The following is a 19,792-nucleotide window of genomic DNA, read 5'->3' as shown; positions in this document are numbered from 1 at the left end:
CAGTATATGTGCTTGTTTTGTTTCTTCCACTGGATCTCAAGAAAGAACAAATTATTTTGGTGTCTTATAGAACAAATTCAGATTGTACTAGATTAGAAGGAATTTATTTTGATGTTATTTTGGAGAAAAGACTTACTTGGGACTTGGGTGGAAGTGGCGTTCATATGGATGGTTTTGTTTTGAATAATTTCTAAGGTCTATTCTAGCTCTATCATTTCTTGTCAGTCTCCCACCTCTAAAATATAACTATTTACTTCGTTTTTTCACACAGAAAGATTATAGTGACATAGTCTTCCTCTTACTTAAATACATGTCTTTTTAGGATTCTGCCATAGTATTGATTCTGCCATGGCATTTATTATGCCCAGTGACCAAGGCATTAGAATATTTGTGGTACCTTTACCTTTCTAGGCCAATAAATATCATTCATTTGCTAAAGAACATTTCATTAAACGAGGTACAGTTAGCTCTCCATATCCATGGGTTTGGCATCTGGATTCAACCAACCGTGAACTGAAAATATTTGGGAAGAAATTTCACAGAGTTCCAAAAAAACCTTGAATTTGTGGCACGCTGAGTACTACATTGAATCTACACAGATGAAGTGATGTGTAGGCATTCTGTTAGGTATTATAAGTAATCTAGGGATGATTAAAGTATACAGGGTGTGAGTGGGTTATATGCAAATACTACATTATTTTATATAAGAGACTTGAGCATGTTGGGTTTTGTTATCTTGTGGGGGATCCTGGAACTAATCCCCCATGGATACTGTGGGATGACTGTACCTATTTTTTAGAAATAATTTCTACACTGTAGCCCCTTTTTCGCTCCCAGTTTCTTTCATTTTTTTTTTTTTTAGGCTTCCTAAAATATTGGCAGAAGCGCCATCCTTTCTCTGTGCTTTGTTCCAATATTTTTAGCATGTTTCAGCTTGTTCTACATCCCTGGGATATATAATAAGACCTAGCCTAAATGTAAGCTTGATAGTTCAGGGACTATCTTAAGTGTTACATAACTTTTTTTCTTTTAAGGGAGGGAGAACAAATTCTAATACTAGTTAATAGTGTCTTACCCATAGTGTGTTATCTAATGCCTTTCAAACTAGGGGAAAAAAATCAGTGAACAATATGGTAGATGCTAAAATCTGCCATTTTCTTGTGTATTTCGGACAGTTTCAGTTATTTTGCATTTGTATTATACAATGACTAACATCAACCTTTTACCATTCTTTCATCTGGTATTTTTCAGTAACAAATAATGAATGTATTTAGAGATAAAAATAATTTTGTGACCAAATGTGTTCTTGTAGAGTGCGTTATTTTCCCCTGTTTTCTCTGTGGTATTGCAAACAGTCATGGTGAGTGCTGCATGTTATATGAGGATAAGTAAGACTTGGTCCAGAAATGTCCGGAATATCCAAAACTGGAAAAAAGTGATCCCTGATAGTTAAATGGTCAAGATAGGCTTCCTGAAGGTGATGGTGTTTAGCCAGTCCTGGAAGGAATGGGCAGTACAATTTCAACAGGTAGAAATAAGATGATTAAGGGTAAAGTAAGAAAGGGGAAGATTAGTGCATCATCATAGAAGAGCAGGACTGTTGAGCAAGAGTGTAGACCACAAGTTGAGGGTATGCTAGGAAATAAGGCTAGAAAAGAAGGTGGGATCCGATTATGGAGATTCTTATTAATACTAAACTAAGGAGTTTAGCTTATTTCTGGTAGGCATTGGGGTGCGGCTGGAGAGAGCAGGGAAGGAATATATGATGCTAACTAAGGTTATTTTGACAATGCTGTAATTGAAAGTGAGGAAGAGAGACACTTTACTACAGGTAATAATTTAAAGGCCTTCCATGTACAGTCATTGTGCCAGAAACTTAGGGATAAAAAGATGAATATAATACAATGTCACACCTTTGGTCTTGTAGTCTATAATGGAAAGGCTAAATGGTTAAATAGATTATTACAATGAAATGTGGTAAATACGTTAAAAGATTTTAGTGTCTTTTTTTTTTTTTTTTGAGACAGAGTCTTGCTCTGTCTGTTGGCCTGGCTGGAATGCAGTGGCTTGATCTCACCTCACTGCAACCTCCACTTCCTGGGCTCAAGCTATTCTCATGCCTCAGCCTCCTGAGTAGCTGGGATTACAGGCATCTACCACCATGTCCAGCTAATGTTTTGTATTTTTAGTAGAGAAGGAGTTTCGCCATGTTGGCCAGGCTGGTCTGAACTTCTGGCTTCAAGCGATCCACCTGCCTTGGCCTCCCAAAGTGCTAGGATTACAGGCATGAGCCACCACGCCTGGCCATAAATATGTTAAAAGGTTGATATAGAAACAGATGACCGTGGCATTTAGGGTGTTTGGGGTGTTGAGGGAGTCAGGGGTAACTCCAGAAAGGATTGATAATCTGTGAATTGTCCTGAAGGGTAAGAAGGAATCAGCAAAACTCCCAAATTAAAAACTTTACCAAAAACATTTCATCTTAGTGCTAAGTCTACTATTTTCTACAAAATACATATTTCTAAATTTTTCATTTACTATTTTAAAATTCTTAGCTTCCGTTCTCATCCCTGATTAAAAAAAGATTTTTTTTTATCCTTTGGCTTCTTACATTCTTAATGAATGTGTTTATGAGTACTTTGGACTCCACTGAAAAAAATTACAAGAGGCCAAGAGAGTAGTATGAAGGGCCTTCTAGACAGGGGGAATAGACTGAGGAAAAAAAAAAAAAAAAAGCAGACGTTGGATACAAAGAAGTAGTTTCTGTTCTCATATAAACGTTCAGCATACACTGCAAATACAAAACTCAAGTTCCAAAGATAATTATATTACAAATACAGATTTGGACCTAATTTCTAAGATGATGATGATGGATGGGTAGCTGGATAAATAGATGAGTTGGAGGTAGAAGATGTGGGGAGAGAAAAGACTCAGCGGGGATGGAAAGCACAGGGAGGAAAAATGGCCACCAGAGATAACAGAGCAGCCTATGTTAATGATCAACTGTGTGTTTGTTTTTTTTTCCTGGCCCAGATGGATAGCTCCCAGTTGATCCATTGTCGGGAGCTTGTGGCACATCACCTTTCTACTCTGCAGTCTTCCCTGCCTCTAAATTCCGTTTATGTCTACCGTCCCCTCAAGCACACCCTGGTGACCTGTGACAAAGGAGTGTTCAGATTACATCCCTCCTCTGTCCCAGGCCCAGACTTCTCCAAGGACAACAGCAAGCCAGAAGTGCCAGTCAGAGGTACAGCAGCCTTTTACCATCATCTCCCAGCTGCCAGTGGGTGCAAGCAGACCTCTACTAAACGCAAAGTAGAGGAAATGGAAGTGGATGACTTCTATGATGGAATCAAACGGCTCTATAATGAAGATAATGTCTCAGAAAATGTGGGTTCTGTGTGTGGCACTGATTTATCAAGACAAGAGGGACATACTTCCCCTTGTCCACCTTTGCAGCCTGTTTCTGTCATGTAGTTTTAACAAGTGCTACCTTTGAGTGTAAACTAAGGTAGACTACTTTGGGAATGAGAACATGCAAAATCAGGAAAGGCTGTAGAAGGAAATATACCTTAACAGGCTGATTTGGAGTGAGCCAGAAAAAAAAAATAAAACTCTCATTATTTGTGTGGCTAATTATAATGCAGCGTTATTTAAGCACATAAAGACCAAAAAAAAAAAAAAAAAAAATCCAAAAGATCCAAACTTTGTTTAAACTTAAAAAATCTGTTTGTAGTATGTCAGTTGCACTTTTTTTCTGCCATAATGTAACGTAGCTTGCCCCGTCAAAAATTCAGTTAAAATTCATGGCCAGCAATCCTCTTCCCCCTCAGCATCCTGATTTAATTTTCCTGTTGCTTTTGCTTGCTTCTCCATTTAATAGTTACTGAACTTTATGCATGTTGATCTATATTGATTTTAACTGCAGTTGAATGAACAAATTATTTCAGTGTGACAGCCATGACTCAAGTTCCAATTAGTCTGAAAAGGGTACTTTGGAATTGTCCCATATTAATCAGAGACAGTAATAGAAAAAGTTCTCATATTACCAGGTTGATTTTTGTGCCTCATTTCAAATTTTAATTTAAAATTATGGTTTTCATTTTTGTTTACCTTAAAGTGATGCTTAAAAGTGGCATGTAATTAGGACACTTAGATTTATTGAAAGCATTTTTGACATTTGTATAAAAGAATTTGTGATAAATATATCCAGGTGCTCACCAAAGAAACATGTATGTAACAAATTAGATTTTTCTAACTGATAGTTTTCACTCATTTATAATCAGTAGGAGAGACTGTCTAGATGTTGGGGCAGCTCTATGATTTGAGTCTGTAACATGTTATAACTGAATTTAGTACCCTAGTTTTGTTAAGCTATTAGGATTTTCTAATAGAACTTACTCCCCCTGCCTCCCCAGCCTATGTTTCTTTTAATGACTTCTGGATCCTGAGCTCCCTTTGCAGTCTGAAAAAGGTATTGCAGTCAGAACTGTGTACTGATGATAAAAGCCTCTGGTAGCAATAAAAAGTTGTCCTTAACTTTTGTTTTGTGACTTTTTTCTGGTTGTGAAGAGGTACAGGTTCCTGATTGGCTAGGCACTGTTATTTCAACTAGAGAAAACAATAGAAAGACCAAGAATACACTTACTGAAAATAAAACAAGAGGATCTGAATGTGATTGAGGGATATAGGTTTTAGACATAAGAATTTTTCTTTCGTGGTATTTTTTCACTGGTGCACTGTGAATCCTCCAAATAGTAAATTTACATCTTAATGTGACTGCTTGTGAGAGTAGGCTCAGACCCATATCTTTAAAATGTCATTTTTAGCCATTTTTTAATGTTCAGATTTAGCAGAACAAGAGTATTTTCAGGTCATCATCTGATTTGTAAAAAATTCTTGTGGTAGGGTTGACTACCTGTTTTATGACCTTAAAATCCAGTTAAATGGGAAGCATTTACTCACATGTCAGTACAGGGAGTGGCAGGGAAGACAGCAAAGGACTGGCTTCACAGATAGACATTTCAAAAATGTCCTATCCTGATCTTCGTCTGTTTACTTCATCTGAATTGTGGGAGCTCTAAGAAGTTGACAACTGCATATGTTCACAGTATCTGCAAAATGACACAGATACTATGAAACTTTCTCCTATTTAACAGATGAGGACATAGTTGTGTTATGTAGAAAGCTAGGGATAAAACTGAGTTTAGAGTCAGTATTTCATTTGTAGTCCAGTAGCTGCAAATTGAGCAGAATGTTAAGAGGACAATAGGATTTTCACTTTTTGGTCTTAAGGTTTTCAACATTTACAAATTGCTGGTAAGTTAGTTTGGAACACAGCATTCTCACGGGACGCTGAATCGAGTGGGATAGTGGGTTGCTAGCCTTCATGCGTCAGAGCTTATTTAACCCATCGTTCAGTTCAGTGATAGTACTTTGGACACCTGGCCCTCAAAAGCACTGTTTAACCTTGGCCACCGTTTCAGAGGCCTGAGCCCACTTCCTCACGACTTACTGTGGGCCCTTAGAGAACTGTGGCTTGTGACAGAAAGAGCCTAGTATTCTTGAACAGTGTAGAACTTTTCATTAATGTTCCGGTCGGGTGCGGTGGCTCACGTATGTAATCCCAGCACTTTGGAAGGTTGAGGCAGGCGGATCACGAGGTCAGGAGTTCAAGACCAGCCTGACCAACATGCTGAAACCCCATCTCTACTAAAAAATACAAAAATTAACGAGGTGTGTAATCCCAGCTACTCGGGAGGTTGAGGCAGAAGAATCGCTTGAACCCAGGAGGCGGTGAGCCGAGATCGTGCCATTGCACTCCAGCCTGGGCAACAGAGGAAGACTATCAAAAAATAAAAAAGTTCCTGTTGTTCAATTAGTTCCCTTTTTACCTGAAACTATTCTCAGCCTATCCCAAGTTACTTGTGTTAAACTTTGGCATCACATCACAAACTCAAGATCCAGAAACTTAAGCATTCTGCACATAATTGTTTTGTGCCTCCTGGTGGTTAAAAAACCTGTCACTCCGTGAAGCCTCTAAAAAGGCAAGGGAATATACCTGATGGGGATAGTAGTTATTCTCTAATCCTCCACTCAACCAAAAAAAAACAAACAAACCTAAAGAACATGTTCTAGCCCTTGAAGATCAGACTAGAAGCTAAATATTTTACTTCATTCTCTACGAGATGAATATAAAGTTAGTTATATAGCAAACTAGAAGTTTTCTCTACAGATAGACTATGTATTAGTTTGGAGGGAGAAGGGAAAGCTGGGAATGCAGAGTGCTCCCAAATGTCAGTAAAAGGTCAAATATGACCAGTTTGTCATAAATGTTCCTGACGCTGCCTTTGGCTGTGAACGAAGGTAGAATGTAGCTCTTCACTCAGCCAAGTTGATGAGAATCTGAACCTATGTTCTTGTTGAGAGAATTAAGACACTGGTGTTTGTGCCCCCCAAGAAATACTATATATTTTCTCCTGTGTTGTTAGACCCAGCCACTTGTGTGTGTGTCCTCTGTACTCTTGACAAACCTGAATTTTCAAGCTATTAAATTTACTCCTAGATTTCCTGAAGCAAGTTATGCTTGAGCATTAGTGCCCAAAGCAGCATGGTGGCTTTTCACTTGAGAAAATGTGGTTAAGCTACTGATGCACAGCCAACATGATGAGGAGCTTATCTTTATCTAAAGTAGTTTGCACATTTTCAACTGGAAAGCGAAGATACTATGTCACAGGTTCTCACAAACAACCTGGCAGAATGCATCCCCAGTTTAACAGGGTTCAACTTCTAACTCATCTCAAACGTTTACCCTTTCTATTTGACATCATGAAGTTTTGTCTAACATGTAAATGTTACTTCTAAAGCCTCGAAAATTCTTTCAGTCTTTATGTTGAGAATGTCTCCTATACCTGTTACCAAATAATGCTATGAGCTTTGGCCACTAGATGGTGCTTTTAGAAAAATACAGCATCTTTTTAAATTTCTGGGAGAAATTGAGTTTACTGTATGTTAGTGAGCAGTTGAACACTCATCTGGTTGCTGAGCCAACTGTGTTGGCTTAGTTAGAAGTTCATATTACTCAAGGTACAGGAGGCCTGTGTGTGTGAGAGACTGAGAGAACTTTGGCAAGATCAGCCAGGGTTAAGGGGCAGATGGTGACTGGATACCACGTTTCAGACCAAGAAAAACCAGAACCAGTCTTACAAATCCCAATTAGTGAGTTGTGTGGTTCTGCAAAGTAGCCTAGAAATACAATTGGGAAGGCTTGAATATAGCCAAGTCCCAAAACCTTGCTGCTTTCAGTTTGAATTGGATTTGGCCAATCATTAGGAGAGAAAAGATGAAGAGCACACTTACTTAGCACAGCTTGCATCAAGAAATAGCAAGTTTTCCCTCACCATATTTAGTGGCTTTTATGATGTACTCGTATGTAAGACCAATGTCAGACATAACTCTCCCTTGTGCCAGTTTTACTTTAAAAGGCGTAATAAGATAACCAAGAATGTCTTATCAGATGGAGAAATTTGAGAAGAGCTCACTTTTTTAGTTCCTAAGAGCCTCGAGTTAAGGATGAAATGAGAACCTCTGCCTTTCTCTTAACTCTAGAAGTATAGCCTTCATAGCAGATCAAATGCCAAAACTGTTGACCTTATTGTGTTACACAACAGTAAGGTAGTAGAAAAGCAGTTTGAATAGCCCTAGGCCTAGTGAACTGGTCTCTCATTTCTTGGAAATAGCTTATTTTGTTAGGCAATAGGACACTCCAGAATGAAGGCCAACTTTAGGCAAGCAGCCACTACAAAGTGACTGGTGGGTAGCAGAATCCTTTTTGCTTTTCAGGATATGATCTATCTTCAGCAAACGATTTAGCATAGAAAAGGCTTGCCTTTTCTTTCACTCTTAACGTTGCTGTGCTTATATGAGTTATACAAGTTCAATTCATAGTGCATGGCTAAATCCCCAGTACCTAATGTAGGCCTGGTGCAGTATACAAAATAAAGTATTTGGAAAGAGGGAAGGAGGGGTTGGGGGAAGATGGATGAGTGAATAAGAAAAAAAGACAAGGAAAGCTAGAACTGCAACTCTCCAGAGTTCTAAACACATTGTTCACAGTTAAGCCCAGCTCTTTTGTTTATATAAGAGACAGGGTCTAGGTCTGTTGCTCAGGGTAGAGTGTAGTGGCACGATCCTAGCTCACTGCAGCCTTGAACTCCTGAGCTCAAGCAATCCTCTCACCTCAGCCTCCTGAGTAGCTAGGATTACAGGCACACACCACCATGCCTGGCTAACTTTAAAAATTTTTTTAAAGATAGGGTCTCACTATGTTTCCTAGGCTGGTTTCAAACTCCAGGCCTCAAGTGATCCTTCCACTTCTGCCTTCCAAAGTGCTGGGATTACAGATGTTGAGCCAATGCACCTGTCCAAGCCCAGCTCTTTATAGAATGTTATTCTGCTCCCCGTTCCCCACCCTCAAACACACACATTTATTTGTTCTTTTGTGAGACAGGGACCAAAAATATCTTGTTATAATAGACTTTGCCTCCCCTGGTCTAGGTGCCATAACTTTGGAAGAAACTTTCCACAATGGACTGAAAGGCTGTTCATCTCACATCCCTACAAGTAACTGATTTGAGGCAGATGTGAAATCTTTTGTACCTCACGTGATGTTCCACTGACAACTAATAGGTCTCATTTATATATAGCTGTTAATCAGGAATAGCAAGGTAGGAAAGGGAGATGAGTAGACACCTAGGCTCCCAAATAGTCTTCTCAAATTAGCACATGCAACCTGGGCACAGTAGCTCATGCCTATAATCTCAGTATTGCGGGCAGCTGAGGTAGGAGGAATGCTTGCGGCCGGGAGTTTGAGACCAGCTTGGGCAACATGAGACCCCATCCCTACAAAAAATAAAAAAATTAGCCAGGCATAGTTGCTGATGTCTATAGTCCTACTTACTCAGGAGGCTAAGGTGGGAGGATTGCTTGAACCAAGGAAGTCAAGGCTGCAGTGAGCTGTGATTATGCCACTTTACTTCAGCCTAAACAACAGAGTGAGATTCCACCAAAGAAAAACAAAATTAATACAAGCAATCCCTTCACCAGCCCTGGGTATGCCAGTTGCTTGCTGGAGATTGACCTGAAAGACAGATGGCATCCTTCGCAAAAACTAGATACCATGGTCTTAAAAATTCAAGCACTAGGAACTCTGAAGTGAGCCACAGTGCCATCACCGTCAGTCTCCAGGTGGGAAGATAAGTCAGTTGTGAAACAAAAGGTTTTAAAGGTGGCTTAAAAAAACTTTAATAGTCTTTTGTGTTTTTTATTATTTTTTTTGAGACGGAGTTGTGCTTTGTCGCCCAGGCTGGAGTGCACTGGGGCGGTCTTACCTTACTGCAACCTCCACATCCTGTGTTCACGCGATTCTCCTGCCTCAGTCTCCTGAGTAGCTGGAATTACAGGCACACGCCACCATGCCTAGCTAATTTTTGTATTTTTAGTAGACACAGGGTTTTACCATGTTGGTCAGGCTGTTTTCAAACTCCTGACATCAAACAATCCACCAGCCTCAGCCTCCCAAATGCTGGGATTACAGGTGTGAGCCATCGCACTCAGCCACGTATTTGTTTGATACCAGACCTGTTTACCCATAATCTGGGCCAATAGCAGGCCAAAAATAAATAAATAAACAAATAAATAACCAAATAAGAAGGAACTTGATAAGCACTGTTGACGGGAAAAGAAGTTCAGTCAATTATTGGGGGTGAGGACCTGTTTCTATCTGTCCAGCTCAGTGCATAACAATTGAGAAAGCTGGATCTCTCCTTTACACGTGTGCTGGGCTAATCTCAAGGAGACCATCTAGACTATGCTTGTATTAAGGCAGAGTCTGTATCTGAAAAGAACTAATATTTGTTTAAGATTGATGAAGAACAAAAAGCCTATTACCAATGGAAATAGGTTTAGATGGCTCACTTCTCTCTGCTTTGCTTTTCCACAATCTTGTTTGAGACAAGCCAGTAATTTTTATTGCTAGTAATTATACCCAAGATGGTTTCACATCCCCTACTTGGTCAGCCAGGAGAAAATCTACCAGTTTTATCAACACTAGAGAAAAAGAACTGCCTATTGTAAAATGCCAAATCAATGGCAATCTATCTTAGGGGAATTGAGATGGCAAGGCACTTGGTTGGCCAGAGGTGTACATGATCAGATTCCCCTAGGTAACTGGACTGAGGCTAACCTACTGATAATACCCTCTGTTCCCTAACTCCTCCCATTAAGATGGTTAATATTAACTTCCTCTACTCTGGGAGCTAAAACAGAAAAACAAAAAAGGAAATAGCAACAACAGACACACATTTCTTACTTAAATACACCTAATTTGATTTTTAAATACTGCTCAAAAAATATTTACAATCTGATGCAGAATTTGTTTTTAAAATGATAGAATAAAGTTAAAATATCAAAATAGGGAGTTTAAGAATAAAGTCACTTATATGTAGTGATGACAGTAGTCTCACACAACAGGAACTACATGTTTAACTTGCAAAACTGATGTCATGCTCTGGCATCAGCTGGTAAGGAGCCGCTATTCCTTTCCCACTCCACTGGTCACATTACTAGCAGATTTCTGTCCTTACAGATTATAGTGTAGAATGAAGGGGATGGCTTTTGATGCTGACATTTTGATCATTTAATGGCTCACACGTATCTGACTTTACTTACATTTACTTAGTTTCTTTCTAAGTAAAGGAAAGCTGCTTGCCAATTTGTTCATCCAATTGCTCTAAATAATCTCTTTCCAGGAATCAAGTGATTCAAGAGGCAGGGACTGCTGCTGCTTCATTTCACTGTCTAAAGGAACCATATGTTACCATTCTTATTCAGAGGGGAACACTCCTGAGGATCTTGATTAAATGCAACTCATACCACCAACAGTATTTTTATGATCTACCTACTATGGAGCTGAAAAGTAAAGATGGAAATAAGCCTATCTACAAACAAGTAATGAAATTGAAAGATAACGAAATATATGTCCATGCTTTATAATACATATGATTTGAAAATTGTCCCTTCACTATGAAAACTGCCCCCAAGAAGTGACTGCTAACTAAAGTAATCTAGCCCTGAATCTGACTCATCACAAACAGGTCAGCATTAGAAATCACAGGCTCACTCAACTGGCAGAAGTATGTGTTTGGATATGGATGTTATTTTAAGTGATCAAGTCTGAATGCTTTGATTCTCAGCAGGTTGTTTTGCAGATATTGTAGAGAAATCCACCTAGGTAACTCTGAGAAGACAGTGTGAATCAGAACCATTGTTAATGATGCTGTTATCTGGGAGAAGAGATATGTACTTGTTTAGGGTTCATTTCCCATGGTCCAAGACATATGGGTCCTGGTAAAAAACTGTGGACACAAGGTACAGAGCTTCACAACAAATAAAAAGGCAGGGATGGGCCAGTAAGTTATTTTAAGGTATCTTTAAATATAAACTGAACCCCAGAGGCAGAAAAGTCATCTACCCAACACCGGCACATTTTAAACATGATTAGGATTTGTAGGTCAAAATCCCGTAACAAAAAAGGGAAGTTTTTGGTTATTTCCAAAACGAGGAAAGCATATTAAACAGAATCTTGTGACTTAAACTTCACTCAAGTGAGCTTAAAACTGGCATAATTTTGATACCAAAAGTAAGCTGAATAACCAATACAAAAAACAGAACTAACTGGAATTTTTCTCCCCCAAAACATAATCCCAAATCCAAAACAACTTATATAAGGGATGCAAGTAACAGAAAAAGTCAAATAAAACAACAGTGGTTCCTGAATTTAAAGGAAGGATGCCCACTTCTCTCTCTCTCAAGAGGCAGATGGTCAGCTGAAAAATAAAAACATTGTATCAATAGAACACTCCAAAGAAAAAAAACTGCAGCCATCTCTGTTCATGCAATATCAAATTTTTTTTTTTTTTTTTTTTTAAAAACCCCAAACACCAAAACAACCCATAAAACTAACAAAAGGAAGGAAAATGTTGCTCGGATCTTATGACCTGACGGTTGAGGATCCTGATCAGGCTATTCAGAATGTGGCTCATGGGACAGAAAGGAAAGGAGTTACCATGAGATCAAGTTTGTGGGCCCTGGGCGTGGTGGCCCCCTCAGGTTAGGGTACACGCTGTCTTCAGTCCATCAGTTCTTGGATCAGCAGCTTCAAGAACATGATAGTTCTAAGCAAGGGGATCCCAGCACAAGACCTTGGGTCTTGGCTCACGTTTTCTGTTTCACTCAATTTCCTTTTTCCTTTTTAATTAATATTATTGAATATGACTATTTTTTGGTAGTGGTAAGTCACTTCAGTATCCACTATGGGCAGACATTGACAAATACAAACAGCAGTGCAATATTTGACCCAGACTTTAAAAGAACAGGAGGCGATGGTGGAAATGAGGTAACTCTTCCCCAACACGTGTGAACAGACAGCTCCTGCTCTTCTAATGCTCTATGTCCATTAGGAGAGAGTAGGGCTTGTCAACAGGATGGTTACATAAAGAAGAAGCTACAGAAGAGAAAAAAGAAAGGTTCAGATTCAAATTTGATTCTTAATGGCTTAAGAAAAAAAAGGAGCTTCTCTACAACAAGCTGTGAAAGAACAGCAGTGTGTCAGTTAACAGGGTGACTTCCTCAAGCTCGACGGGAGGGTGAGCAGCAGCAGGGAATAGGAGGCCAGTGAAGAAGACGATGCCTCAGCTGGGCACCAAGGCACATGAATTGGCAGGGTGGACAGGGACAGGCATGGGGGAAAAAGGGTGATAACATGATATGTGAAGTACAGGACACCACATGGCACATATCTTTGAGAAACTGGTGTAACCCAGACGGCAGCCATTTGAAGTCTACCACACGAGGCAGGAAAGCATGAGACTCTTATCCCTATTTCTTTTATCCAGTAAGCACGTGTACATATGCAAACCAAGCAGTGACTAAAAAGAACTCACAAAAAAGGGCACACAAATAATGTTTGGGTAAAAATATATTTTCCCCCGCTTTATGTCTTGGCACTAGTGATATATGCATAGATTACCTGTTCACCACTCTCCTACCTTAACAGATGCCAAATTACCAAGCATGTTGCTAAGTGATTACTTTCATATTTGAAAAAATGATATGCTTCACATCAATACAATTACTTTAAAAAAGACAAATGTCTAACATGCAGCTTACATATATGACAATTCTGCATTAACAATGAAAGTAGATTACACGACAGTTTTAGAAAACACATTGGTTATTTTCAAACAGCAGAATGACAAGGATCTACAACTACAGTTTAAGGCATATCAGCATATTTTAAAATTAAGAAATAGACAAAGTTCTAATGCTGTTCACAGCTTTTCAATTTATTTAAAAAATTCCCTTCATACCTACATACAAACTAGACTTTGTAGGTCTTAATTCCCACTAAAGAATGTGTCCTATCAGTGGAACCAGGACTTTTCAAAGCTGAGACCTGACAATTCCAGACACTTGCAAATGGCAAAGCAAAGGGGTGGGAATGGACAGTTTTTGTAGGACCACACAGAGACAGCAGGACGTGGGTCGGTAATAGCTGAAAAACCTCACCCAACAGTTTGTATGTGAAACGGTCATGGAAATGTCAAGAAAGCAAGGAAACCAAGTCTGTTCATTTGAGGTGCACAAGATGTGGATTGTGTGTGTTACTGCTGGTGAGTCACAAAGCAGAGAAGGAAGATAAGTAATCTGTGCCCACTGTTACATTAAATAATTCCCATTGTTGAAATGCCCTTTTTGGAGAAAGCCTTAACCAATTAATAAAGAGCTTAAGTTGGGAAAACACAGTCTGAACTGCCAATAAATTCTCATCAATGCTTTTCCATCACATTCTACAGTACATGTGTTATGGAGATCTAAAGAAGAAGCAAAAAGATGGTCATTATGTTTGAACAAAAGATATGGGGGAAGGCCAGCTAGTTATGTAGGTCCCTCAACCCCCAAAAAAGAGGTGGCCACTGTCAGCAGTTAGCACCAGGGAGAGACCATTAAACTAAGATTAAAAAATTAAGTGGTCATAAAGGCATCCTAGCATAAAAATTTTTCTCTTGGTTTTCTCTAGTAGAAGATGGTAATTTCTCATTCTGGCTTTATTTGCCTTGCCAGAATCAAGGGCCCTCTGAGCTATCCAATGATGCCCATGAGGCTAGATAGAGCACAGGCAGGGATTAATAATTTCTTTTTTTTTTTTTTTTTTGGAGAGTCTCACTCCATCACCCAGGTTGGAGTGCAGTGGCGCAATCTTGGCTCACTGCAACTTCCATCTCCCAAGTTCAAGCAATTCTACTGCCTTAGCCTCCCAAATAGCTGGGACTACAGGCATGTGCCACCACGCCTGGCTAATTTTTGTATTTTTTGTAGAGACGGGGTTTCACCGTGTTTGCCAAGCTGGTCTTGAACTCCAGGCCTCAAGTGATCTGCCCACCTCAGCCTCTCAAAGTGCTGGGATTACAGGTATGAGCCACCACACCTGGCCTGGATTAGTAATTTCGGATTTCCAAATTCAGGTCAAGAAGTGGAATTTATTATGTGGTTCTTGTGAAAAAAATATAAATGTGGCCTTTTAAATATATTTAGTTGTTTTTTTGTTAAACAAAGGCTACTCAAACCATTACGTTCCTGCCCCCCTTGAAAAGAAAAAAAAAATCCATCCATCCCATTTGCTTTCTCTAATTTTGAAAAGTCAGAAAGATCTCAAAGGTTTCTTACTACCGTACTTACATGCAAAGGCGAAAGCACATCCAATTAGATTTGAGGGTATCATTTATTCCGTGCAGAGCCAAGGACTACTGTGAAAAAAGGCATAGATACAGAAAGAAAAAAGAAGAGCAGCAATAACAAACTAAACAGGGCTGGGGAGCAGTGGCAGAAAAAAGTTCAGAAGCAATACATTAAAAAAAAAAAAAAAGCTTCTATTTGTTTCTTTCGACTTTTTATTCCCTGACTCGCCATATGATTTATTTTGCTGGGAAAAATTTAATGCAAAAAAGTCAATCCAATCAATAATCTTGGAATCAAAAAGTCAGCTGGATGCCTTTCGTTGTTATGCTCATTTTAAAAAAATTTTAGTGATGCAAGAGACAATTTAAAAGTGTACTTTCTGTACAAGCCACAAAAATGCTCACACAAGCGGTGGTTGGAACAAGCATACAACACAAATATTCAAGCTTTTGTCTGATGCACAGCCTATGAGCAAATTCAGCCCATGGTTTGAATCAACATGCCAGCTACTATTTGGCTGCTCCAGTTAGCTCCAGACTAGAATTATTTAAAAAAACAAAAGCAAAAACAAGAATGTTGGTCCAGTAGCTCCTAAACCTGTGAAGACTATGACTGCTGCTGTGTCTAGTGTGTAGTTTCTATTCCAGCTTTGTTTAGGCTTCCACGAAACTAATTTCCTTACTTTGCTTAGTTAAGCATAATCAGTTCATGGAAGACCATTCCTTCTTTCCTCTAAGTATGGTTGAGGACAAAGAGAGGGAGAAAAAATCTTTGCTGAAATCAAAATAGAGACTTGTTCATTCAAAAAAGAAAGTGTGTGTCAGGGGAGATGAAGCATATTCTATCCTATTTACTTAATCTCTAACCGTGAGGAAAATGCAGAGGGGCAGTGGGTTCATGAGAAATGTTGTCCTTTCTACATGTATAGAGAAAGCTGGGAGGATCCTGTTAGTAGAGGGAAAAAAACAACCACACAGATGAAAGGATAAGCATCAGAAAGGAGCAGTATAGAAAAGAGATTAAATATGCACTCTTCCATACAAATTAGGCATTTAGTACAGGTTCTGGCAATATGGGCCAGTTCTAATCCCTGATGAGGCAAGGGCCTTAGACAAAGAGCCGGTGGAGCTAGCCAAGGTGAGGAAAATTCCAGACAATGATTTGAGACTTCAGCTGTTCTATTTCTTCTTTCTTTTATTGCCAAATACTGAAAGGAGACTAAGCAAGGAAGCTGGATATGAAATGTCTACCTTCTTGACTTACGGGTCATGTTGTGGTCCTTCCTATTTCCATCTTAAAATTGACAAGGCCTCCCTCAAATTTGTGCTACCAATGATACAGAGTTTATAGCAAATTTTCTAAGGGAAGTATCTGTGGAAATTTTCTCATGATTCGTGAAAAATTTTATTAGAAGTACAAGTATCCTAGAATCAGTCATTAGGTCCTCCCTTTAAGCCCACTGGGAACAAACTGAGGTGTGTTTGTGAAAGATTCCTTACTGTTAGTGGTAAGCAGGCTGTAGAAAGCCCATCATCCTTAGTAGAAGATTCTTCTGCTAAGCAATGTTATATGATCCAACCTTTAAGACCTCTATCTGTGAGAAGATCAAGGATGCAGCAGTAAATGTGAACATAATCATAGTTTTCTCATACCAGTCTACTCCAACTTGGCCAGGATTGAAGGCAGGCATTCAGATACAGTTTCAAACCATGAGAGGAGACAGTCTGAACAGACCCACAAGCTCAGGCCAAATAATGTTATTGATTAAAATGAAAATGTCATGCAAGTATAAAAATAAAATATAATGCTTGCTCAGCAGTCTGTCTACGTACAAATCTACCTTGGCTTGGGACAAGTGTGGAGAAAAGACAGTGAGTTCAGGGATTGTGCACTCATGGAGATGAATCATCAAGAAAATGCAAACTCTTGTCATGGCTATTCAGGTTTTTAGTTCAGCTGCTGAGGCGGTGAGAAGTTTTCATGTCAGACGTACAGGTAGCATTTTACCCCCCTTTCCTCTGTCCAAAGCGACATACAAGTAACAGGCCTGCTTCGTGCTGCCATTCAGAACAGGCATAAAAAGCAAATCATTTACTTTCCAGAAACAGAGTCCAGCTGCACAGAGCATTTGCGGTTATTCGCTTGTTCTATCATTTTCTACCACCCAACAACATTCAGCAAAACGAGTTAATAATAGTTACTGGTGTTTGAGGAAGGGTAAAAAAATAAAATAAAATAAAACTAAAGAACACACATGGCAGAGATACGATATTACTGCAAAAGCAGGTGAATGCGGGAACATCCTTGGCTTGCCAGGCTTTATGTGAAGCTTGCACTGCAAGTTAAAAAACAAAACAAAAAAGTTAGAAATAATAATAAATTAAAAAGAAAGGAAAATTAGGAGCGACAGCACCAGCATTCAGTGATGGTGAATGCTCATGCAATGATTATGGAATTGACAGAAATTAAAACCAAAAATTTGAGAAGGCTACTCTACATGACAAGCAAAAGCAAAATTTAATACTGAATTAAAGACATACGGTTAGTTTCCATTTGTATGTAATTTAGAATTCACAAGTGACTTCTTGAAACCACTGCATGTCTAGTGGGAGGATTTACTGTTTGACTTTTGTTTTCTCAGATAACACAAAACCATTATCTATTAGGTTTGGGTGTCCCATTAGTACTGAATAGGAGCTTCATTTTCCACTTCTGAGCTGCTGAAGGAGTCAGAGAATAAATATACAATAAATGCCTTTGTACAATTGACTTGAAGAAAAGGTCTAAAGCAGTTTAGGGATTGAAATTACATAGTGAATGGAGGACATGCTATTAATCTAGTTGGGTAGGGGAAAAAAAGGACGATCACTGTAATGGTTACAGCTACAGCAATGCCAGGAGCTTTCCCCCCTTCTTTTAGGTACAAAGCAATGCCAAACCCACGGTCCACATGTCTAATTTTAGGCAAATGCAAAACATGCAACCTTATTCCTTAGCAAGAATCAAAACAATTTTTTTTTAAAAGATGAGTGGATGGTTGGGTAAACTGTAGTTATTAGATGTCAAGTATGGTTTTAAAATGATGAATTTTAAAACTGTCTTTTGGGATAGATGCATCTTAACCAGCAAATGCCTGCTGGCAATTGTGCAGACAGTTTTCAGAAAAGAGGAACACTGTCCACTGACCAACTTACCCCTGGGCAGTCCCACCACTGTGGTATAGCCGCAAACAAGGAAAGTGACTTGGTGGCCAGAGATGGCAGAAGGTGGGGTCCAGCTAATGGCAGTGCCAGGGTTAGTTCTACTTTGCCTGTCATCTTAGGAAATGTTATACACTCTCATGCCACTACAGGTCAAGGAGAAGTATAAAGCCTTACCTACATTAAAAAAGGAGCGTGTCATTAGAATAGAAAAAAGAGAATTTAAAACTATTAGAAAAACTAAGTTAGGCTTGGAGGTGGAAGCATAGCAGGTAAATAAGTAAGCATCTGCCTTTTCATTTTCTACCTATAACAAAGTCAGTTCCTGAATGGCAACTCCCACATCTGCTCCAGCTATGCTAGGAGGCATCTTCCCAGCTTTTTTCAAAGTGCTGCTCTGTCTAGCCTGGCCACTGTCTTTCTGCAGTCCCTCTAACCAAAACACTCCACTGCCACTGGCAGTAACAGGTGTGATTTTTTTCTTTTTTCTTACTTGGACACTTCAGGCCTCCAATGGCAGTTGCTTTCACTGTACAAATGTAAAGTGTGGAAAAGGGTAAGGACCTAGAAAAAGTTATACAAAAAATATGTGCCATTGTCAGGTGCAAAACCTGGTGACTACTCTGAACCAAATTAAGTATAATATCCTTCAAAATAAATGAGAATATATAAATAAGCTAAAATAGAATCCACACAGGCTTCATAGAAACTTTGAAAGCATTACACATTGGTAAGGCCCCAGGATAGGAAGGAAATAACCTAACATGTTCAAAAGGGCAAGGAAAAACCTCCCTACACTGGGAAGTTTGTTACTAAATAAACTTTTCTAAAATGGAGGCACAATAATGATCAACTCTTGGAATTTTTATTGCTTAAAGGCACGTCTAGCATACACGAAATACTCTTTTAACACTGCTGGTCTTTTAGAAACATTCTTAGCTTTAAAACTTGAACCTTTATGCACTGAGTGCTTCAGGGTGAAAAGAAAAACTTGACTTTGTGTTTCCTAAGCTATAAGTCAGCAGTTTTTGTCTCATTCATACCTATAGATGTATGTGTACACACACACACACACACACACACACACACACACACACACACACACCCCTATATCCTTGGTTAGTTTAGTTTGGATTAACAAAGGTACAATGCCAAATGGCTTTCATCTGTCTTCACTGGAAGAGTCACTGTAATCTCTGAGTCTCTGCATGGGGAACATCACCATTAGTGTTAGATGCTCTCCTGACACGCATAGCTACAAAGGGTTTTCTTAGATTATAATCTATGTGGTTGTTACTCTCAGAATTAATCCAGCATAACTAAATTTTGGGCCTTGAACTCCTTTGGTCACTTGGATCTGTGCCAACTCCAAATAAAATCACAACCACTTCTATTATTGTTCAGAACATTTGCCTCCTCCCTTGCTCTGGTGATACATTTTCTGCTGTCTCAGAGCTCAGAATGTCAAAGTTTGTAAAGCAGGATTTAAAACTCTCTCAGTATGTCATTGTAGCAGTCCATTTTTATTTTTACTGCAGGCAACATGAGATTCCTTAGGGGTGAGCCTACTGCACATTCACGAAGACTAAGTGGACAATAGCACTGTGCTCACTTTTCCCTATAACACATCTCAATTATTGTGCAGAGACTTGATCCTATGTACTCCATGTTTAAAGAATGTAATTCTTTATGTGCTTGAGCATCAATGTTTTTGTTTACTTATGGTCAGCTTTTTCCCTAGAACCTTGGCATGTAAGGCAAAAGAGCAAGACTTCCTGAAACAAGTTCTGAGTTGC

At 39.1% G+C, this 19,792-nt stretch overlaps 2 protein-coding genes across 15 annotated transcripts in view; one reads left to right on the top strand and one right to left on the bottom strand.

Moving 5' to 3' along the window:
• Positions 1–4,539, top strand: part of CCNI (cyclin I) — a 29,117-nt gene extending 24,578 nt beyond the window's left edge. For both annotated transcript variants that reach the window (XM_054486808.2, XM_054486809.2), the window contains one exon: positions 3,034–4,539. In XM_054486808.2, coding sequence (XP_054342783.1) covers positions 3,034–3,477 — 444 coding nt within the window. In that variant the 3' untranslated portion in view covers positions 3,478–4,539. The remainder of the gene's footprint in view (positions 1–3,033) is intronic.
• Positions 4,540–4,817: 278 nt separating this feature from the next.
• The window catches only part of SEPTIN11 (septin 11), a 97,151-nt gene continuing 82,176 nt past the window's right edge, over positions 4,818–19,792 (bottom strand). For 4 of the 13 annotated variants that reach the window (XM_054486803.2, XM_063663779.1, XM_063663780.1 and 1 more), the window contains one exon: positions 13,019–17,131. In XM_054486803.2, coding sequence (XP_054342778.1) covers positions 17,116–17,131 — 16 coding nt within the window. In that variant the 3' untranslated portion in view covers positions 13,019–17,115. Of the gene's footprint in view, positions 5,115–11,473; positions 12,563–13,018; positions 17,132–19,792 lie in introns of those variants that run through there. The other 9 variants (XM_054486797.2, XM_063663777.1, XM_063663778.1 and 6 more) reach the window with 4 other exon arrangements.

This window comes from Pongo pygmaeus, chromosome 3, assembly GCF_028885625.2.
Source record: "Pongo pygmaeus isolate AG05252 chromosome 3, NHGRI_mPonPyg2-v2.0_pri, whole genome shotgun sequence".
Classification (NCBI taxonomy): Eukaryota; Metazoa; Chordata; class Mammalia; order Primates; family Hominidae; genus Pongo; species Pongo pygmaeus.
The sequence above is the reverse complement of the archived record's forward strand: the minus strand, read 5'-3'. Positions and strand labels throughout refer to the sequence as shown.